The sequence below is a fragment of the Hyperolius riggenbachi genome, chromosome 10 (genome assembly GCF_040937935.1).
Source record: "Hyperolius riggenbachi isolate aHypRig1 chromosome 10, aHypRig1.pri, whole genome shotgun sequence".
Taxonomy (NCBI): domain Eukaryota; kingdom Metazoa; phylum Chordata; class Amphibia; order Anura; family Hyperoliidae; genus Hyperolius; species Hyperolius riggenbachi.
The window spans coordinates 51,705,417-51,729,428 of NC_090655.1; the positions used below are offsets into that span (position 1 = coordinate 51,705,417).

A 24,012-nucleotide genomic window follows, 5' to 3' on the forward strand; every position below is an offset into this window, starting at 1 on the left:
GGGGAATTCTCAGGGTTTTCTTTGTTTTTAAAAGCATTTCCTGAATGACAGTTTCTAAGATGAACTGCCAAAATAGTGTGCAAGTGAGTGGGGAGGATGGCTGGTATCTTACTACTTTGGCAGTTAAACTCCCATCCAAAGCAAACAAAACCATGAGAATCTCCCAAGAAAAGATGGACTAGTCCAAAACCTCTCAGTTCTGTCAGATATTAACTTATACTTTTTTCACTGGAGTGCTCCGTAACACAATGAACTCCAAATTGAAATGATGCATGTCATTTTTGTAATAAAAGATCACCTTCAGCCAAACTTATTGTTTGAATGAAGAAGAAAATCTTATGTTGACACAAAAAAAATCATTTCCATGGTATGTACTTACCATTTTGCAAATCGTGTGTCCTGACCCCTCTGATCTACATACCTGTTCCCGATTAAAAACTAAAAATATAATCTTTGAAGGACCGGCATTAGACCCTGGCTGCACATGTTTTCTTCAGGTCAGCAATGGTATATTCCACATTCTACCCACATTAGTCCTCAATAGGATCTATTACACCTATATTGTACAGGTGAGCTTCCTTTTTTGTGTGTAAGGGCCACCTAACCTCACGGATACATCTTAATGGATACGCCTAGGGTTGAGAATATTCAGTGATGGTGCAGTATATTAGATGTTGCGGCAGCTGTCACACTTAGATCCTATTGAGGACCAATCAGCGCATCCACGGTGTTGGTACAATAGACTTTATTTCAGGACCTTTTGCCATAAGACATTTATGGAAACAATACAAGGATCCAAACACATGACAATCATTGTCCTTGGAATTTTCTGAGAAACTGCTTACACTGTTTAAACAAGACCAGTTGCTGGGCACCAATAGCGTCTGAATCACACCTGAAACCAGCATGCAGCTTATCTTGTCAGATTTTTGTCAGAAACCTCTGATCTGTTGCATGCTTGTTGAGAGTCTATGGCTAAAAGTATTAAAGGCAGAGAATCAGCAGGACTGCCAGGCAACTGGTATTGTTTAAAAGGTAAGCCTCCTTATGCCCCTCACTTCAAGTTCCCATGACAGGAAGTAGGGAGGGTGAACGGTAATAATTACCTCAGTAGTTGGAAGCTTCTTGAATAGTCTAGAGAAATCCCAGATCCTCATAGAGCCTACCGTTTCAGTGCAGGGTCCTTATTCATCTTCTGGTTGTGTTCTTGGCCTTGCATGGGCACATCTGGACTAGGCATCCCCAGTAGAAGGAAGCTGCTCATGCACGAAGCTGTTAGCGCAGATCTTATTTGCGCATGGCCAGTCCAGATGCTCTCATCTACAACCAGGAGTTGAAGAGGGATCTTGCACTGGAATAGTGGTTGTAGGACCCAGGGCTGTGGAGTCGCAGTTGAGGAGTGCAATTGTGGGTACCCAGAGTCAAAGTCTGTGGTTTTTTGTACCAACTCCACAGCTCTATTAAGTATTAGACTAAGGAGTTGGAGTCGAGGAGTCAGAGTAATTTTGAGTATCTGGAGTTGGTGGTTTCACAAACAAAGGCATTGTATTTTGCACCAATTCCACAGCCCTGGTAAGTATTAGACTAAGGAGTCTGAGTAATTTTAGGTACCTGGAGTCAGAATTGGTGGTTTCATAAACTTTGTACTGACTCCAAAGCCCTGGTAGGACCACTACTGAGGTAAGTATCTAATATTTTTTTATTAGAGGTAAGTCACTTCAAGTGGCCTTTAATAACCATCTCTTTTTCTGGAATAAGCATTCATAGTTCTGCTGTTAGGAGTTTTTTTCTGTGAGGTTAGTGGCCTCCTCAGTATCCCAAGTTCTTAGTTTGCAAGAAATAAAGTGAGAGCTCTATGTTTTCATAAACATTCTTTTTTTCTGTTTTATTCTTAAAGCGGAATAAAATCCGTTATTTACAAGAATAGCTCAAAATAACAACCCTGAGAACCAAATATATAATGAAGGTGGATGGTGGCAGCCACACGCTCAGATCGGAAGACATGTCCACTCGGTCAGCCATTGATCCGAGTCTGCTGTGTAATGCTACAACACAAGCAGACCGTTCATCTCAGTGACTGCCTCACTTCTCCTCATGGCGATGACATCACAAGCCCTGAACACACCCCAGAGGCAGAAAAAATGGCAGCCTGTAGCAGCAATATTTAAAATACATTATTAAGAGTCCGTCCTTTTTCTTTTGTACATTTCAGAGATTTGAATTAACTGGGCAATGAAACGCCTGTGTGCAATTTATAAAACAATCTTAAGAAATCTTAAAAACAGGGATCTGCCCCGCTAGACTAGCCAGAGCCAGATCTCCCCTCTTCATTCATTGGAGACGGTAAGGACAGAAGAAAAGAGGTGTGCTGATTGGAAGAGAGCAGTATGTACACAGTGCGGAAGAGAAGACACCACTAGGAGTGTTGGGTCATCCCATTCACCAGACTTCTAAGCTGCTTCACCACTGTGTCTATCAACTTCTGTCTGTCCCGGTCATTCTTCCTGAACTGAGCAAAAATGTTATTCTTCTTACTGACATCCTTCATCCTGGAGGAAGGCAAGGGAAAAGTCATCAGGGCTATTTGCTGACTGGCAAACATAAAATGTAGCAAAAGTATAATGGTTATTCACAATACCCAATATGGTTAAAGCTAATGTGAAAAAAATAAATTGATACTTACCTATGGAGAGGGAAGGCTCTGGATGCCATAGAGCTTTCCTGGTTCTCTCTCCATGCCCTTGGTCCACTGCTGTCCCCCACAGAAATGCCATGCTTTTAGGATGCCTTGGAAGGCTACAGAAGCACTTACATCCCTGAGTGCTTCCGAAGCTGGGGGCATTCATACTAAGGGATACAAGTCCTTCTGAAGCCAAAGAGGGCCAAAGATGTATTCAACCTGTAGGTCGAATAATATTACCAGGGAGGCGCTTGGCTCATACTTGGATGTACTATAGTTGCTCCAATTTTTGCCTGATGAAGCAGGATTATGCCTACGAAACACACTGCATCGTGGGGTATTCAAATAAAGGGAACTGTTGACCAAAATCAACAGGTTTGTGTCTATTGATTGGGGAGGTATTTCCACCACTACCTCCCTTTTTAAACTTTTTTTTTAGCACATTTTATTCTTTTATGGGTGCCTCTGTTCATATCTGAATTTCCCCTGTGGTGAAAGTTTTTTTTTTTTTTACTTCTCATTACCTTTAAAGCAAACCTTTACTTTACATAAATGTAACTTTGGCGCATATTCAGCAAACAGCAGTAAAATTGTGTGCAGGAATGGTACTTGCGCCATTTACATATCACGTGTTGTGCAAAAAGCACACTACGCTATCAATGTAGGGCAACGTGCATTACATTAACAATGAATGTTACCTAGGTATTTCCTGTGTGCCTCCTGTGCATGGCAATTTTACCACTGTTTTCTGAATGTGCACCATTATCTGCGTTAAAGTGAATGGGAACCGCATTTTTAAAAAAATGAAGCAAATACTTACCTAAGGAGAGGGAAGGCTCTGGGTCATATAGAAGCTTCCGTCTCCTCTCTCGGTGCCCTCTATCCTGTGCTGGCTCCCCCCGTTTCAATCCCCCGCCGAAAGGGTATTTGGAAGTCTTGGGAAGCCGTGTCCTCCAGAAGACGTGCGGCTCCATACTGCACAGGCGTGAGTGTGCAAGAGAGCGCGCTTGCGCAGGTGCAGTACAGGGCGGCCCTTCTTCAGGAGCACTCGGGGTCCCTGAAGACTTCTGAAGCCTCCTTCGGCCGGGTAAAGCAGTATTTGACTAATTTAGTCAAATACTGTTACCGGGCGAGCCAGCACTGGAACGAGGGGACCAGGAGAGGAGCGGGAAGGCTCTATAGGACCCAGAGCCTTCCCTCTCCTTGGGTAAGTATATGTCTCATTTTTTTAAATGCGGTTCCCATTCATGGTGACCACAAAATGTTTTAATCGTTAATTATTTTCCATAGATCATTTCTGCTGTTTTTTTTTCTTTGTGCAGCCATCTTGCTGATGATGTCAGCCCTCCGCACAGAACATAGTGAATGTAAGGGGAAATTATTATTATTATCTGCTCTCTAGTCACCTCAGGCTGTCAGAATAAACAGTTGACTGTCATTCAGAAGCGGTTTCAGAAAGGATAAGGAAATCCATCCAGATGAAACATGAAAAGGTTGTAAAAAAAACAAAAACAAATTAGCTCTACTACTGTGTATTTATTCTATTCTTCACTTGATATTTTCTGTGCTTTAAATGAAATTATGATTCTTCTCGGTTCTCTGGACAACTCCGTTTTCATTGCAATAGTGCTTAGCCACACTGCCTGTTAAAGGGAACCGGAAGTGAGAAGAATGCCATCTTCATTCCCTTATAAACAATGGCAGCTGCCTGACTTCTGTGCTGATGTCCTGCCTCTAATATTTGAATATAATTTTGCCTTCTCAAAACAGAAGGCTTCAAATCTTGGCTCTTCGGATTTAGTAAGCCAGCGCCTATTCAATATGGAGTCCTTGGAGCAGCTCCCAAGCACTTTGAGTCCGACAGGAGAAACGTGCTATACAGATATAAGCATTATTATTGTATTATTGTTATTTAGGAATAAGCAGCAGATCATATTCCAGGAACTATCATCAGAATTTCCCCCTAAGGCACAAAGGTTTTTTGTTTTATGTTTTCATCTATTGACCGAGTCCCCAGCTGAGTACACTTCTTGGATACCATTCCTGTGTTTATCACTACATGACACTTATTCACAAGTTGTTTTTTGTTATGTTGTTTACTAGAAGTGTGAATGACAACATATGATGAACTGTGATCACACATTTCGGATAGCAGCATTTCTTTTTTTATGTATTTCCCACGAGACAAGTGCAGGGTTATTTTTAAAATATTAAAGCCACTCTCTACAAATTGCAACAATAAGAGGTCATGTAACAATCTAACTGGAAGTGAGTCATTTGCTCACTGGCCTTGATACTAATCGGTTCGCTGGTTCTTGGCCCTTAGCTAGTGAGAATCTTGAGAGCTACATTTCATATATTGCGCATGAGCACAATATATACAGGGAGTGCAGAATTATTAGGCAAATGAGTATTTTGACCACATCATCCTCTTTATGCATGTTGTCTTACTCCAAGCTGTATAGGCTCGAAAGCCTACTACCAATTAAGCATATTAGGTGATGTGCATCTCTGTAATGAGAAGGGGTGTGGTCTAATGACATCAACACCCTATATCAGGTGTGCATAATTATTAGGCAACTTCCTTTCCTTCGGCAAAATGGGTCAAAAGAAGGACTTGACAGGCTCAGAAAAGTCAAAAATAGTGAGATATCTTGCAGAGGGATGCAGCACTCTTAAAATTGCAAGGGTCGCAAGAAGTGTGTGGAAAAACCAAGGCGCAAAATAACTGCCCATGAACTGAGAAAAGTCAAGCGTGCAGCTGCCAAGATGCCACTTGCCACCAGTTTGGCCATATTTCAGAGCAGCAACATCACTGGAGTGCCCAAAAGCACAAGGTGTGCAATACTCAGAGACATGGCCAAGGTAAGGAAGGCTGAAAGACGACCACCACTGAACAAGACACACAAGCTGAAACGTCAAGACTGGGCCAAGAAATATCTCAAGACTGATTTTTCTAAGGTTTTATGGACTGATGAAATGAGAGTGAGTCTTGATGGGCCAGATGGATGGGCCCGTGGCTGGTTTAGTAAAGGGCAGAGAGCTCCAGTCCGACTCAGACGCCAGCAAGGTGGAGGTGGAGTACTGGTTTGGGCTGGTATCATCAAAGATGAGCTTGTGGGGCCTTTTCGGGTTGAGGATGGAGTCAAGCTCAACTCCCAGTCCTACTGCCAGTTTCTGGAAGACACCTTATTCAAGTAGTGGTACAGGAAGAAGTCTGCATCCTTCAAGAAAAACATGATTTTCATGCAGGACAATGCTCCATCACACGTGTCCAAGTACTCCACAGCGTGGCTGGCAAGAAAGGGTATAAAAGAAGAAAAACTAATGACATGGCCTCCTTGTTCACCAGATCTGAACCCCATTGAGAACCTGTTGTCCATCATAAAATGTGAGATTTACAAGGAGGGAAAACAGTACACCTCTCTGAACAGTGTCTGGGAGGCTGTGGTTGCTGCTGCACGCAATGTTGATGGTGAACAGATCAAAACACTGACAGAATCCATGGATGGCAGGCTTTTGAGTGTCCTTGCAAAGAAAGGTGGCTATATTGGTCACTGATTTGTTTTTGTTTTGTTTTTGAATGTCAGAAATGTATATCTGTGAATGTTGAGATGTTATATTGGTTTCACTGGTAAAATAAATAATTGAAATGGGTATATATTTGTTTTTTTGTTAAGTTGCCTAATAATTATGCACAGTAATAGTCACCTGCACACACAGATATCCCCCTAAATTAGCTAAAACTAAAAACAAACTAAAAACTACTTTCAAAAATATTCAGCTTTGATATTAACCAGCTGGGCGGTATGGACGAGCTCAGCTCGTCCATCACCGCCGGAGGCTGCCGCTCAGGCCCTGCTGGGCCGATTTTCATGAAATAAAGAGCAGCACACGCAGCCGGCACTTTGCCAGCCGCGTGTGCTGCCCGATCGCCGCCGCTCTGCGGCGATCCGCCGCGAGCAGCGGCGAAAGAGGGTCCCCCCAGCCGCCTGAGCCCAGCGTAGCCGGAACAAAAAGTTCCGGCCAGCGCTAAGGGCTGGATCGGAGGCGGCAGACGTCAGGACGTCGGCTGACGTCCATGACGTCACTCCGCTCGTCGCTATGGCGACGATGTAAGCAAAACAAGGAAGGCCGCTCATTGCGGCCTTCCTTGTTTATTCTGGGTGCCGGAGGCGATCGGAAGAACGCCTCCGGAGCGCCCTCTAGTGGGCTTTCATGCAGCCAACTTTCAGTTGGCTGCATGAAATAGTTTTTTTTTTATTTAAAAAAAACCCTCCCGCAGCCACCCTGGCGATTTAATCAGAACGCCAGGGTGGTTAATGAGTTTTTGGGTTCATTGGGAACATGGTTGTTGTTCAATAATAAAATTATTCCTCAAAAATACAACTTGCCTAATAATTCTGCACTCCCTGTATGTACTCTAGTCAGTCAGTGTAATATATTGTAGTATTGTAATTTTGTATTATTGTATGTTTTTGTGTACCGAACTTTGCTTGCCTCTTGACTACGAATCTGCCTAGCCCCTCTGTAATACTGCCATCTGATTTCTGTGTACGATTTGGCCTGCCCCTGACTTCGCTCCTGTTTGATCCTTCCAATACGATTGACATCTGATTTATGTGTATCACTCTGCCTGATTTCTGACTACGGTTTTGCCCAGCCCTTCTGTACTATAGTCATCTTCTCACGTGAATGACCTCGGCCTGTCTTTGACTATGCTATTTCTCACTAGTACGCTGAATTGCACTTGTTACGCTTGCTCAATTCACGTATCAGCGTGATAGGTCGCTTGCCAGTCACATGACTGGTGTTTAGAGGTATATTCCCCATAATGTAAGGCAAGAAACTGCATTACTGCCGCTCACAACACATTCTGGTAGTGGGGGAGGCCTTTGCTGCTATTCACCCTATTTATATTCTCTATAAAGAGACAACGCCATAGCATGGACTGGCACTCACTTTCCCTTCTGCAGTGCATTCTGGGAGGCTGTCACTTACCCTCCTATACTATATCAATTCACAGTAGAAGAGGACTCAGCCAGGTAGGAGGTTGCTATCTGCACTGACAGGCTTTCAGAGAGTTTGAAAGGATTGTTGTTTGACCGCCACAAGACAAATCGCATGGCAATTGGCATGGTCATTTTTGTTTATAAAGTTTAGAACTATTGTGTATTTTCTGCTTTTGCAAGGGCAAAAGTTTTCTATGGAGACTGGTTTTAACCCAAGAAAGACACCTATGAAATGCGATTAAAAGGCTCTACTCAGTTAAACACTCAATAGGTACTGAGTAATGCTTATGCTGTTGCACCCTGAGGCATCCAGTAGCTTTATTTATCAATACAAGTAAATGAACTGCTAATAATGTATGGAACGGTCAACTGCACCCGCATAAATGTATAAAAAGTCCAGCAGAACCATATAGGTTTTCCAAGGACAGCAGAAAAGAACATGCTGCATTTGTAGAACCTTAACGCAGTGCAGCTGCAGTACAACCCCAGCTTGTGCGTGGCTGAACTGGACATGTACGCAAATCCTTAAAAAGAACATGAAGAGGAAGTCTCTAATAGACCCAAGCATATAAGGGTGTGTACAAACATCCAGTTTTGATTGGCCAATTTCACCACGTCATGTGGTATGAGGACCAATTGATGTTGAACACTATGGACAGATTGTGTAGGTAAGCTCTCATACTAGGAGGAGGTGGGAAGGTTGAATACTTGATATTTTGCATGCAAGCTATTATGGAAACTAGCATCCTCCAGTGGTAGTCAGGTGCATCTCATTTGAATGCAGGGTGTGTACTTTGTCTACAAGTAGTCCTTGCACACTTGGTGCTGGTAGTCATTTGAATGCAGTCTGTCCTAAGTAGCACTGTCCATTGTTTACAAGCTCTCATACTACATGGACATGGTAAAATTGGATGTGTGTATGCACCCTAAGCTTCTACCCTACTCAACCTTGCAACCTTATTAAGGCTTTAAATTTGGGCTCTTTTGTGCTCTAGCGGTTTCCACTATTAGCTGGATTTCTAAGTCAGGTTTCCCCTCAAACCTTCAACGGACTGTAACACTGATAGGATGCCTAGCCTTAACCTTTTACCGGAACACTTCATAAAACTGATTTTAGTGCTTCTTATTGGTCTGGATTCTTCATCAGCTCTTCACGATTGGAAAAGAATACTCACCACCGATCTTTGAAGATAGGCTTGTAACTTATGGACAGCATCTGTCTCCATCAGCTGCTACACCATTATCTGCCGCACACAACCTCTTGTAACTGTCCAAATATTGCAGCAAAAATACATTTTCCTAAATGAATGACCATAATAGTCTCTGTCCCAATAGCAAAATACTCACTTTTCCAGCAGAATAAGGGCAGTGCTGGGATTCACCCTCAAGTATTTGGAGGTGGGTTGACCATAGTCGGCAAGATAAGTAGACCAGTCCCAGATCATGAACAGGTCAAGGAGCTAAAAGACACAAAGCATTGACTGTGTTAGCATTAAGGTCTACACAAGAACGAAACCATTCTGAGCTACCACACGGGCAACCCAGATGCGCATGTATCTCTATACCAATTACATTGAGATAAGAGTCAATTCATTATCAGCGTGGGTCATTCCGGCGCGGTGCAAAGCTGAAAAAGTCTCACCCTGCTCCTGTACAAACTTCAGGCCCGCACTGATTACTATTCCCCCTCCAAGTTGTAGCAACTTGGGGAAGAAGACGTAATTCAGGCACTGGCTATTGTCGGCAGCTGAGTGACCTAATTACTAAGTTGTGTGATGCCCAGTAGGGATGATCAATGAGATGCAAATTGTTCCAAAAATTATGCTATTTTTTATGCAAATGTATGCAGTTTTAAGATGAAAACATTTGCTTAAAAATTTGCATACATTTGTATCAACTCAGAACAATTTGCATATCTGTGATCATCCCTAGTGCTCAGCTGAAACTCCGGGCACCCAAAATGAGGCATGCAGCACTGCCGCTGGAATCAGCCGCCTCACAAGATAAAACACACTACGGGAACTTCAATTTTCCTATGGATTTTATAAAAAATGCCAATTAGTTGCTCTTTCTTCTGTCAGTGCTTATGGTCATTGGTCATGCCACCTGTTATCATCACTGCTGGTATCTACCAGACTGTCCACATTACTGCTTAAAGAGAACCCGAGGTGTGTTTAAAGAATGTTATCTGCATACAGAGGCTGGATCTGCCTATACAGCCCAGCCTCTGTTGCTATCCCAAACCCCACTAAGGTCCCCCTGCACTCTGCAATCCCTCATAAATCACAGCCATGCTGTAAGGCTGTGTTTACATCTGTAGTGTCAGTCTCAGCTGCTCCCCCGCCTCCTGCATAGCTCCGGTCCCTGCCCCCGTCCCTTCCCTCCAATCAGCAGGGAGGGAAGAGATGCAGGCGGGGACTGGAGTTCTGCAGGAGGCGGGGAGAGCAGCAGACTGACACTATAGAGATAAACACAGCCAGCTCTGACAAGCTGTTTGTCAGCAGAGTGGCTGTGATTTATGAGGGATTGCAGAGTGCAGGGGGACCTTAGGGGGGTTTGGGATAGCAACAGAGGCTGGGCTGTATAGGCAGATCCAGCCTCTGTATGCAGATAATATTCTTCAAACCCACCTCGGGTTCTCTTTAAAGGACAACTGAAGTGAGAGGAACATAGAGGCTACCATATTTATTTCATTTTAAACAATACCAGTTGCCTGGCAGCCCTGCTGATCTATTTGGGTGCTGTAGTGTCTGATTCACACTAGAAAAAAGCCTGATCTGCTGCATGCTTGTTCAGGGTCTATGGCTAAAAGTATTACAGGATCAGCAGGGCTGCCAGGCAACTGGTATTGCTTAAAAGTAAATAAATATGGCAGCCTCCATATCACTCTCACTTCAGTTGTCCTTTAAGACAATACTACACAAAGCTCATACTCCTTTCAGTGTCCCATCTGATATGTGTGGGTACCACCAGCAGTAGATACACACAAGTGGCCTGGCTTGAAGCTTTTGTCTTGCCTTATTCTTGAGCAGTTTTAGTTTTTTTCTGTGTAAGTGGTGAGTAAGAATACAGATTGCTCCCGGAAAATTGGTTCAGATGTGCGATAGGCAAGACTTTGTCACTGGTAAAGTAGTTTCCGTGACGTTGGCTTTTTGTGGTGACTTTTGTTGAGCCTGTGTACCGGGCAGGCAAACATGAAAAAAAAGGCCCCTGGAAAAAGGGTGCAGGGACTGCCGCTAGTAGAATATGGCTAAAATCAACGATAATCCTGGATTCCGATAGTAAAATATTGATATTTTACTATGGCTAAACCTAACCCTAACCCCAAGACCCCCCCGGTAATGCCTACCCCTATGACCCACCTCTATTGGTGCTTAGCCCTAAGACCCCCTTCCACTGGTGGTGCCTAACCCTAAGTACCCTCCCGAGGCCTAACCCTAACCCTCCCCTGATGGCGCCTAACCCCCGCTCCTAAACCCTCCCTCCCATTTCTGCCACAAAGCCGTGATATGTGGCAAAGAAGGTAAATTTTGGCACCCTGTGTCCAAATTTCCATTCCTTGTCGATAATCGCATCTTTTATAATAGGCGCCTATTTCCAAAAGGGCTCTTGCGACATTTTTTTTGGATTCGGTGTATGCATCTTTACCTATAAAAGATAAAATAATTCATACCTATAATGTGGGGTTTGTACTGCAACATGCAAAACTGTCCAAAACAAGAACCTTTCAAAGTACAAATTCTCAGGCAATAAATGGCCGAGAACCTGTTTAGCCCTGGATATGTGGGATTTTTGGCAGCTGTATACTCAGGCTACTGTCAGCCATGCAATGTGTAATACTTCCGTTTTCACTGCTGCTTTAGCAGTAGGGTGGGGTGTGTGGAATTCCAGGCTAATTTAAACCAGATCTTTACCTAGGTCTAATTAAGTGCATTAAAACCTTCCCTTCCAGATTATCCTCAGTGGGGAATCCCTGGCTGGGAAGCCTCCAAGCTGCAAGGCTCCAGGGGACTCCCTTCCTGCACAACACAAATCAGATGATACCCCCTCATCTCATATTGTTATGGTACGATCCGATATATAGAGCTTGCGGGTCAGTGTACAAGTAATCTTTTAAAAGCTAATGTGTCTGAACGAAAACAGCTAAACGTTTATTCAGCTTTAAATCCATAATCCCTTTAAGCCATTTTAAACCCACTTCCTATCCCATTTATAATGGTTTGCAACACTTAAATACCATGTTTACAAACTTTATCGGGCTGTGCTGGAGTTTTTTTTAGTACCTGGGTCACCTACACAAATCTACGTATATATTTATATAATGAACATATAGGTTAATTTAGCCATTGAGCAGGTCCATGCTATACTTTTATGGATTATCGATGAATAATAATAAAAAAAGAATAAAACCACACACACACACACACACACACACACACACACACACACACACACACACACACACACACACACACACAAATCTATGTATATTTATAACATTAACGTATAGGTTAATTTAGCCATTGAGCAGATACTCCATGCTGTAGTTTTACTGATTATCGATGAATGAAAAAAATGAATAAAAACACACACACACACACACACACATATATATATATATATATATATATATATATATATATATATATATATATATACACACACACGCACACCCTATTTTTCGGAATAGAAGATGCTACGGACCTAGGTTTAGAGGACAAATACCAGGGAAAAAAATATGGTCCAAGAGCATCTTGTACATGTTCTTCCTCAATTATTGGGCCTCCCTTGTACCCCCCCCGCCGTGTTCTCCTATGTCCCCCTTGTGTCCTCCTCCGCCCCCTCCCCCGTGTATAGATAAAGGTAGCGGCAGCATATCTTCTCACCTTACCCATCGGAGTATGGTGACAATATTGTTTTGGGAAATACAGGTTTTTTTCTGTTTTGTGTTTTTTTGGGTTTTCTCATTGTTCTCTATCAATAATTATAAGCCTCTATATGCAAAAATAACAGCAATTAATTGCTTTCGATTTAGTTTGTCACTTAAACAAATGTACATGACATATTCCTCAACCCTAAATTCTGTCCAACTACTTGTTACAGTTAAAATGTTACCACATATGTTGCATTTGATAGCTAGCTATTTATCAGGCCAGTAAACCCGAAGCGTGCATGTGGCTTTCTACGGGCCAATTTTTTTGCACAAGTATTTTAGTGCCATTCTTTCTTTAAAGAGCCACAGAAGAGTCTGAACATCAGAAAAAGGCCACACATGTCACCATTTTTAAAAGGAGACTACCGGGGCTATTCAAATATGGGATAGTTTTTCAGTTTGATCATAATTTTCAAAATCACATTTTTTAAATGAAGGATTGCGTTTGTCCCTACCTATTTTTTATGTGACAATGGTCCAAGCTGTAAAACACATCAAAGTTTATTCTACAACTTGGGGGAGCTTGCACAATTATTGACTGTTCCTCAATCATACCATAACCCATATCTAGATGGCAGATATTAATTTGATTTTTAAGTGCACCTTCTCTGCTGGTCCTCTCTCTTGGTGTAGCCTATATGTACACCAAGTCTCTCCACAAATGGTCCTAACACAGCGTTTATTAAACAACCACTGTATGTGCAGAAAGCATGATTGTGTTATTAAAATTCTGCTTAATAAAACAGAACCTATGTTAAGAAAATATCACAATGCTAACATGACAAAGGAGAAATGCGTCTATACAAGTATTCCATTGTACATACTGGCAATTTTCCTACTACCTTTCTTTGAAAATGCATAATGACTTCATTCTATCACTTTAATTAGTTTTTTTTTTTTTTAAAAAAACTGGGGAGCTCTGAGGTCAAAAGAGCAATAAAACTTAGATTTATGGGCTGTAGGGAACTGGACAGAATTGAAGTCCTGTGTATTTATATTGTGACCCCAATGTAAATTCTAATGCCCATTTAATTTAGCTGACATTTAGTGTAAGGGTTATTGCTCTTCTCCTTTCGGCATCGGACACCGGGATGTAATATGTAACTCTAGAGACATATTTTATTGAAGTGAGAAGAGGCATTCAGGAAAATGCTCGGCGTGAGGGTGAGGGGTGCTTTCTGTGCTTCTATAGGTTCTGCTGGAGATAAAAACGGATTCCGGTGGACTGAATGGTGAAGCTCCCGCTGTGAGTATGTGATCAATCCTTCCCCGGCCACAATGGACTCCCCGCTGGCGTAAGGCTGCCTTTCTCCATAAAACAGTTAGCTGTCTTTCACTGTCAATCAAACGCTACAATTTTATTATTTCCTGGAATGCTAACTCATACTGACGGCTTTTGTTTCAGAATAAAGTTCTTGCACAAACAAAACAAAATAAAGCGCAGACGTTGCTTTTGGGGATTGGAAGGGCGTCCATTCATTCATTCCAGGAGGGTTCAGCCGAGCCTCCATGAGTCAACATTTGTGATACTGATTTTTAATCTGAGACAGCGATTAGTTTAGGAATGAAATAAAAGTATTCACAGACACGAGAGAGATCATAGTTGTTTGATGAGAAGACAACCTCAGATCTGTACCTGCTGCTCTGGCCCAATGCTATTGGTGGAAGAAAGATCAGCTAGCAGTGGCCTAACTACAATTCATTGGGCTTCCCAGCAAAACCTTGATAGCCCCCCATGTTCACACCCCTTCCCTTGCCTCTCCTTGGTGCCCTTCATGGCCTAGGGGCTCGTCTTACAAGGACCATAAAACAAGTGTGGCCATCATGATCTTCACACCCATAGCAAGGGTAGCCACAAAGTGTTTCAATTTACGTACCAGATTCCCAGTGTGCTAATTCTGTTTATTTACCCGCGTCTAGAGATACTAGCCTACCACACTGTATATGTAGTGAGCGGAACATGCATGTGCAGCCCCGCCCGTGCCAATCCCAGCCTAGAGCCAGTGGTGCAAGTCCAAATCATGGGGTCCCCAGCAAAACTTATATACCCCCCATTCCACTCGGCATTCTCAACCCTTTTTCCTTCTCACCTTTATTCCAGGGATCATATAGCAAGAGTGGCCATCATGACTCCCCACCCATGACCATAACTAGTGAGATTACGACGACACCTGATCTGGAGGATAGACTCCTGCATTGGAGGTATGGTAAGTAGTTGGGGTCCCTAACAACTCTGGGCCGGGTCTGCAGTGTTTGCCCATATTAAAATCTTTCATCTCTCTCATTTAAATTCTGAAATGTATCACAGGTGGCTGAGGGTTCTATGCCCAAAGGGAGATACTGCTTGCATGGCAGTTGGGAACAGCAGTTATTTCCCACAATGCAACGAGGTTCAGACAGCAAACTGTCAGCACCATGGTCATGACATCACACTGTGGGAGGGGTTTCACCACAATATCTGCCATACAGGCCCCCCTGATGATCCATTTGAGAAAAAGTAAAGATTTCTTGTGTGTAAGGGGGTATAGAGGGCTACTGATTGGGCTGAAGTTCAATTCTGGGTTAAAGTTCCTATTTGAGTACTTGTTAAGCATCCACACCATAGACCAGGGGTAGGGAACCTATGGCTCGGGAGCCAGATGTGACTCTTTTGATGGCTGCATCTGGCTCACAGTTACCGGTTGATTCACTAAGCTACACTGCTCAAGAAGAGCAGCTTAGTGTGGCAGCGCAAGTAACATTTTCAAAGTAGGCACACTACTGCTGTAGCATACACTACTAACTTACTCACGCTCCCCCCAAAATGAAAGCTGCTCCAATTGTCCCACTCTGCACCCTGTCAGGTCCAGTGACTTTGTAGGACGAGATCCCCGCACTCTGATTGGCCCAATAGGCTACCTGTCACTTAAAGTGTGCGGGGGTCTCGTCCTACAAAGTGAATCAACCCCCAAGTCAGATAGCTAATTGTACAAGCTGTTAGTCAGTATTTCTCCTGTCTGGCTCTCGGGAAAATTGCTGATGTTGATGAAACCCAAAAGATGCTGAAGACGTGTCTGACACTTCCGCTGCCCAGTAGATCAACTGTATACACATCACCATGACAACAGGGACGTGAACCCTTTGCTGTGCAAGCACACTGTCCCAGTTTGAAACATATGGCTCTCACAGAATTACATTTTAAAATATGTGGCGTTTATAACTCACTCAGCCAAAAAGGTTCCTGACTCCTGCTCTAGATCATATGTTTTCTGAGAAGAGGACCTCCAAAATATTCTGTTGCACTGACCCTCAAATTGGCCTTAAATGCAGCCTGAAGAGAAAGGTATATAGGGGCTGCCATATGTATTTCCTTTTGAACAATACCAGTTGCCTGGCAGTCCCATTTATCTCTAACCGAATCACAAACCAGAAACAAGCATACAGCTAATCTTGTCCTATATTTGTCAGAAAAATCTTATCTGCATGCTTGTTCACGGTCTGTCTAAAATCATTGGTGGCAGCGGATCAGCAGGACTGCCAGGCAACTGGTACTGTTTAAAAGGCAATAAATATGGCAGCTTCCATAGCTCTCTCACTTCAGACTCCCTTTACGGTACCCACTAATTTGTGGTAGTTCCAGTAAACAATTGATATCTGACTAATATCACTCACTGCTGCGAGCTTTGTACTGGCCAATTCAGTAGAAAGCGATGCAAACGTCGGTTGTGTACTGCTGCAATCTCTCACACCTACCCACCCCAGCATTAATCGGGCAAAAAAACTCCACATGTCCAATCAATATTTGATTGATATTTCAATCGCAATAGCAATCAAAAATGCCATAGTTTCAATAGATATTCATTAGATTTGATGTTTACATTGAATCCAGCATCGAATCTATTGAAAAAAAATTAAAATAAATTAGTGTATGGGTACGTTTAGACTGTTGGGGACATTTAAGAGAACCTAAACCAAAGCTCGGGTTCGGGAACACATACTTACCAAAGAAGAGGATCCTATAGAGGCATCCGGGTCCTTCTCGCTGGGACCCTCCTTAACATCGGGCCCCCGCTCCTGTTCTGGAACAAGCACGACAGTACTGTACGAGTACAGCCACAGTACTGTCAAGCCTATGCAGTAAGCCACAGCCATTTCCTGTACAGTGTGGCTGTGCTCGTGCCTGAAAAGGCTTCTATCAACATGCCCTCATCGGTTTTCTTCAGGGGGATCTACATTCAGCAACGGAGGACAGCATGGGAATCCTGTATAGGATCCAGAGGATTCCTTCTTTCTATTTATGTACGTCTTTTTTGTATCTGAGGTTAGCCTCGGGTCCACTTTAAATGAATGCTATGGTAGGGATCAGATTGTGAGACACAAGCTAAAGGTACCTTGGCTAAAAGCCCTACATGTGGCCAGCAACCCCCGAGTGCATTGTCCCAATACTTACCCCACCCTGCTGGAGGCTGCTGCAATGTGCGCCACACTTCCCCTCCCCATATCAACAATACGTGTTTCCCTGCTATAGCCAAGCAATATGTCAGTGAAGTGCTCATTTCCCACAGTACTGCCAGCTGGACAGAGCTTGGCTCTAATGGTTGTGTGTGACTTCAGTGATAAGACTATGAACTGCAGAAACTCTCAGTAAAAATGCATCCTAATAAAAACAATGGCATTTTGCTCAATTTAAAGCACTTCCTAGGTGACTTAAAAATGCATTTTTAACTTACCTGGGGCTTCTTCCTGCACTTAGAAGTCATTTAGGTCCTTTGCTGTGGCTCCGTTCCTCTCTGGTGTCTCGCTGGCAGCCTCTAAGGATTGCCGACCCCCGTTTGGTCGGCGTCTTCTGCGCATGTGCTCCCGATGACCTGAGCACGTTCGCTCACCCACACAGGAGATGCCGACCCATCGGGGGTTAGTGATCCTTAGAGGCTGCCAGCGGAACACCGGAGAGAACCAGAGCAGGCGAGGGACCTAAATGACTTCTAGGGGCCGGAAGAAGCCCCAGGTAAGTAAAGTACATTTCTTTTGTCGCCTCGGTAGTCCTTTAAAGTAAAAACAAAACAAAAAAATTGTAGTTCACGGAGTCATACACATAAAAAAACCTACTATTTGTGAGCTAAACAGCCATTACACGGCTTAATGGCTGCCTGTACTGTCTGCATGGAGTTCAGCCTTGAATTCCACTCCCAGAGTGTGGACGGCATAAGAAAATGCAGCAGACCCCCCTGGAAGCGAGATTGTTAAATGAGTGAGTGGGTTGCCAATAGATGTCTTTCTGCAGGGTGCTAATCTGTTCCCTCATTCTCAAAACTGAAAGTGATCAATCCATACCTTGCTCTGCCCCATCTATCTCACTTGAGCAGATATCTCCAGGCTCTTGGCAGCTAGATGATGATCCATTAATGACCGGGTGCTATTTCACCGCCGCGGCTGAAATTCATTACAAGTTTCTCTCTTTAATGCTTTGTTTGTTTTGTTGTAAGAAGGAGAAAAAGCCCTAATGCTTCAGAAGGAGACAGATTTTATCTCCGTTATCCTAGATTGAAGGTAAAGCCGTCTGTAAATTTTAAACCCCATTTAATTTCTCCATTGGAGTTTTCATTTTCACTCTATTTTAGACTGATTGAAAGGAGCTTGACGTACAATGGAAGAATTATGTACCTGGCAATAATAAGTCGTGTAAAAGAGAATCCCGCTCAGCTGACGGACTCTCAGATCCGCGGCAAACCGAATCCGCAAGGTAACATATTTTAGATGACCCTCTTGGATGAATGTTGGGATTCAGTTGCTAAGTACAGTATACTTATAATACTGATGCCGAACCAAATACAGATTGTTCCAGATCAGTGTTCCTTAACATTATTATAGTATGTACCCCTTTATGAAAGAGGGTCTCAGTTCCCCCCGATTTGAAGATTATCTCAAGCTCCCCCCTCACACCTTTAATTGTTGGATATACTCAATATTTATGTATAAATGGGTTTTTAAAAATCCCTTTTGCTTTTAATTAACTACAAATAATTATTCATGCTTACTGAGGTTTTGTTCTTAACACTTTGTAAGAGTACCTTAGGTAAAAATGACAGGATGTGTCCTAATGAGGATGGATGGGATGGGGGGGTCGAGAGGTTGAATACTTGCCTGTTCTGATGTCTTCAGGTCACAGGTGACGTTCCCCTCCTTGGCAGTGCATTTAGGGCCATGATTTCTAAGACTTCCAAAGCTCTTCGGAAACCTCCTCCTGCGTTGCCACAGCCCTCCCCCAGGTAGGCAGCCATCAATTAGGTCGCGACTGCCGAGCTGGGGGGCGGGCCATGGCAACACAGATGGGTGTGGTAACAGCCTTAGCAAGCACTTTGAAAAAAAATTGTCCGGGACAACTCGGAGGGAAGGCGGAGTGATCACCTGCCCTGGAGGAATAACGCCAGAACAAGTAAGTATTTTACCCCCCCATCATTATGACAGAGCCTATCATGACAGGCTCTGCCATTTTGATCTTAGGTACTTTTTTATATAAAAACTCAGTGTAAATCATTGTTCCCCAACCCTGTCATGCAATATACAAGGAGGAAAGAGTAGCCCTATATGCACCACACTAGACAATATATCGAAATGTATATAAAGTCATCTTTATTAGAACATCAAAAAGGATAAAATGTATAAAAACAACAACATGAGTCTGCGGTCCCAGTAATAATGTACGTATATATTTGTAACCCAATAATGAAGGAACACACGTATTAGACAATGAATAATAAATTGGGTAACCTCTCAAATGCCACGAATAATTAAATAATGTGAAAGTCACAGCGTATCAAAAAGAGAAATAAATGATAATATATGAACAATACGTAATAAAATAAACTAATATACAAAAAAACCTTGAGCAGCCTGCAAAAGTGTTATATCATATTGTACTGGTACCAAAAAAAGGGTCAGAAAAATAATACAAAAAAAAATTATATTGAATAATACTGGAAAAAAATGGTACCTATATACAAACAATGATCAATAAGGTGCATCCAATAAGTGCAAAATCACAGTGCAAATGCATAAAGAAATGCATATGAAAATATCCACCATCAATGTGCAAAGAATGCACAAAGGGAAGAAATAAGTACCAAAAGTACAAGCGCTGGACTTACTGAAAAGGTGGTAGGAGAGGGAGGAGGGTCCCCAGGTCAAACCTTAGTGCACCTCACGGGAAACCGCCCGCTTCTGAGGAGGCTGAGTGCTGGGGATAAAACGCTGCCCTTTGAACTATCAAAAGGGAAGTGACGTATACGCTAAGCCTGGACTTGACGCAGACGCGTCATTACGTCAGCCGCACCCGGTTGCCATAGCAACCTAGACACGGCTGCGCCAGCTGTGTGAGCCAATTGTAAACGGGTAAGGAGGGGCGGAAGCGCTAGTTGAACGTAGTGTAGAAAAAATGGGGCAGAAAAGATGAGGAAATAAAGATGAAAAGAAAAGGGGTACATTTATGTAAAAAACATACATTGTATTGCATTATCAGTTTTTTGTATGCCCCCTGCACACCTAGCAAGTTTTGATTATTCTGAATTATTTAGTGGTGCTGGTTCCAACCCTTTTTTGATCAATTTTTTTCCCCAACACTGTCCTCAAGGCCCACCAACAGTGCATGTTTTGTGGAAATCCACACAGGTAGTTAATCAGCTCTCCCGAGACACTAATTACTGTATATTCTGGCGTATAAGACTACTTTTTAAGCCTTGAAAATCTTCTGAAAAGTCAGGGGTCGTCTTATACGCTGGGTGTCATTGATGCCGGGTGATATGCCCTATCCTGTTACCACCTCTCAGATCTGAGAGCTGAGGGCTGTAGTGAAGCGGTGCAGGTGCACATGTGTGAGATCTGAGAGGCAGAGAAGGAGGTAAATAGGATACAAGGGTGGGCCAGAAGGGTGAAAGAGGCCCACACTTTGGCCTAATAGGCTGCTTGTCAAGTGACAGACAGCCTATTGAGCCACTTAAAGTGCAGGGACCTCGTTCTACAAAGACACTGGACCTAAAAGGGTCCAGGGTGGGATATTGGAGCGGCCCGGGGGGGGGGGGGTTGAGGGGGTCTTGCTGATCTATAAACAAGCATGCAGCAGATCAGGTGCTTCTGACATTGTCACTCACATCTGACAAGTTTAACTGCATGCTTGTTTCAGGTGTAATTCAGACACTACTGCAGATAATAGACCAACAGAGCTGCTAGGCAACTGGTATTGCCTAAAAGGACATCAGTATGGCAGCCTCCATATACCTCTTACTACAGTTATCCTTAAGGTGTGGGCACCAAAGCCGGATTAAGGCTAAATGGGGCCGTAAGCAAAGTAACTGATTTGGGCCCCCCCCGCCCCATCATGTCGTAATAGAATCAGAAGATGCAGCTGCACCGCAACATGCCGCACACACCGGGGCAGCCGAGCTACTGGTTGCTATGGGCAACAGCCTGCTTTCCTCTGTGGGTGCACAATGCAGGGAATAGCAGCGGCATAATGCACAGTGAGAGATGAATGGCTGGGACATTTGCACTCAGGGGCTGGGGCGCCAAATATCACAGCAGCAGCACTTTCCCCCTGCATCTCCAGCCTGGCAATAGCAGAAAGCTCTGGACACCGCCAAACTGGAAGCCGTTCCCCAGACAGAATTACATAACCACCCCCACCACCGAACAACCGATTTCCTCCCAAACTAGACAGCCACCATGCAGCCTCCATCCCAGTGAATACGATAGTCCAGCAGAGAAGGTAGCCGCAGCAGGGGAGATTGACAGCACCAGATGACTCACATTCACCTATTGCGATCCAAGCAATAGAGGTCCCGTCATCCGGAGCCCATCTGTCTCCTCTAGAGTGCTGCCGCTCTGTTACTACTATAATTACTACTTCCTACTTTCTGTCTGATCTGACAATCAGGAAGTTCAGAGCAAGTGGCTGCACTGTAAAAGAGACAGATGGGTTTCAGATGATGGGATCTCTATCGCTTGGATCATGGATAGGTGAGTGAGCTTTTGCCATCTGCTGCTATCATTCATGCTGCAGCTGTGGTTCTCTGTGGGAAGGGAGGGAGGAGTGGGCAGCGGCAGAGCGCACAGTAGCAGGAGGGGGACCTAGGAGAGTCCGGCTCTGAAGACAATCAGCAGCGCCCTGCATCATTTGACAAGACAAGACAAGACAAATAACATTTATATCGCGCTTTTCTCCTGGCGGACTCAAAGCGCCAGAGCTGCAGCCACTAGGACGCACCCTATAGGCAGTAGCAGTGTTAGAGAGACTTGCCTAAGGTCTCCTACTGAATAGGTGCTGGCTTACTGAGCAGGCAGAGCCGAGATTCGAACCCTGGTCTCCTGTGTCAGAGGCAGAGCCCTTAAAGGGACTCCGAACAGTGCCTGTGGGTATGCCATTAAGCATACCCACAACTATTTAATTACATCCTCTCACCCTCCAGCATTATATTTGTAATTATATCCCCCTGGGTTCCTTATATGTCATTGCATTGTGCTGAATCGAGCAGCCGACTTTGGAGAAAAGTCGTCCTGTGTAATACAATGTAACTATGGAAAGATGCATATCATTTTGAAGCTCTCTTTCTCCTCTTTCCAATGATAGATAAACTGCCACCCTATGCCTTTTAGTTTTCGCTATTTCCGCTATCGAAATTGCCGTGGCTGCGATTTCGATCGCGAAATTGCCGTGGCCGCGATTTCGATCGCGAAAGTAGCGAAAACTAAAAGGCATAGGGCGGCGGTTTATATATCATTGGAAAGAGGAGAAAGAGAGCTTTAAAATGATATGCATCTTTCCATAGTTACTGCACTGCTCAGAGTCCCTTTAACCATTATACCATCCAGCCACCCCTGACAGGATGGCGAGGGCTGGTTTATGTGCTGATGGGGCCCCTTTGACTCTGAATGGGGCCCCAAACGACTGCTTCTGTTGCCTGGTCGGTAATCCGGCCCTGGTGGGAACCATTGGAATTGTGAAGGTGTGACTAGTGTTGAGGTGGGGGAGGACATAAGCTGCAATTGAAAAATGACTGGCAGTAGGGTGGGGATGTGACTGAAGGTCTGGTAGGGATGTGATTGGAATTAAGGTGAGGTTTCACTGAAGGTATAGTGAAGGCTTGACTGGAGGGGTGGTTTTGCTCACCATAGAATGTGCACATTAACAGGGCTGCTGTAGTGCCACTTGCTGGATGTGACTGTTTTTTTTCTTTTGCTTCTTCTAATAAACACTTCAGTCTTAATTTCTTCCCTTTCCTGTGTATGACTGCATTAGATAAGCTAGGTACCTACGTGAAGACTGCAGAAGATAGATCAGGGAACTTCTGGAGACCCACGATCTGACGAACTCTCATTCCCTGATCCAACTTCTGCAGTGGGTACAAATAACAACGCGATCATGGTACTTTTGCGGTGAAATCTATGGCGATTGGAATGATTGTTCGCAATCGGATCTGCCATGACGGTCGTTTAAAGACTAGCAATGACTACAGGTGGCTGCATTGTGTAACACTGTTTAACAAGGCTTTGTTAAATGATGTTAAAAATCACTGTAAAAATCGCATCCTGGGCACTGGCCTTTATACAGTACATACTGTATCTGTGATCTGAATCTGGCGTCTTGTCATTTTTATAGCACTTTTGCATTCATCCTTTCCTTCTGTGGCTACATCCAATCTGAAATTGAATGGAGTTACAGCCAGCAGTGTGCAGTACGGGGAATTTGGAGGCAGCAGAGACCGGTAGCAGATTTTTTTCAGCTGCCGACCATGAGTATAGTGGTAGAACATATAAACAATAAAAAGCTGGTTGAGGGATGGAATAAGTGTAGAGGTATTTAGACTTTTTGAGAAAAAAATGTATTTGCTCTAAAACAAAAGCTGTTTAGGGCTACATGCAGTCTTTTGTAGCTTTCCATTCAGCCTTTTGCCAGTTCTAAAAATGTACACTGAATAAGGCCACAGACTCTTCCACTGGACACAAGACTCTATATGCTCACATAGGTTTTATTTCATTAAATAAAAACATGCTTTTCTTTACATTTATTAGGGTTAGAATTTTATAACTGGTTTACTCTTCACAGTTTAGGAATGATTGTGGTAAAGACAACCTGCTCAGCTACCTACCCAACAGCGTATTCTTTTCTACAGAGAGGAATAGAGGGGAGGGGAAGAAGAAGGTGCTCTACTGTGCTAAAAACAAATAAGAGACAAAAGTGGTTGGTGACAGTGTTCCAATGCGCTGGATTGCAGAAGGGCCGGCTAACATCAATGGTACTCAAGCTAGATTTATAGATTACAGTTGCAAGCTAAAAGATACCTGACTACCTGATGCGAGGCAAAGCTACCCAAGGTAAGCACAGATGTCTGTTCGTACTGGATCCACATACCCCG

The 24,012-nt window shown here is 43.6% G+C and overlaps 1 protein-coding gene across 7 annotated transcripts in view; it reads right to left on the minus strand.

The window, feature by feature from the left end:
- Positions 1–1,858: 1,858 nt before the first annotated feature.
- EXOC6 (exocyst complex component 6) overlaps positions 1,859–24,012 on the minus strand; it is a 386,110-nt gene continuing 363,956 nt past the window's right edge. For all 7 annotated transcript variants that reach the window (XM_068258178.1, XM_068258176.1, XM_068258180.1 and 4 more), the window contains 2 exons: positions 9,040–9,152; positions 1,859–2,549 (listed from right to left, as the gene is read on the minus strand). In XM_068258178.1, coding sequence (XP_068114279.1) covers positions 2,417–2,549; positions 9,040–9,152 — 246 coding nt within the window. In that variant the 3' untranslated portion in view covers positions 1,859–2,416. The remainder of the gene's footprint in view (positions 2,550–9,039; positions 9,153–24,012) is intronic.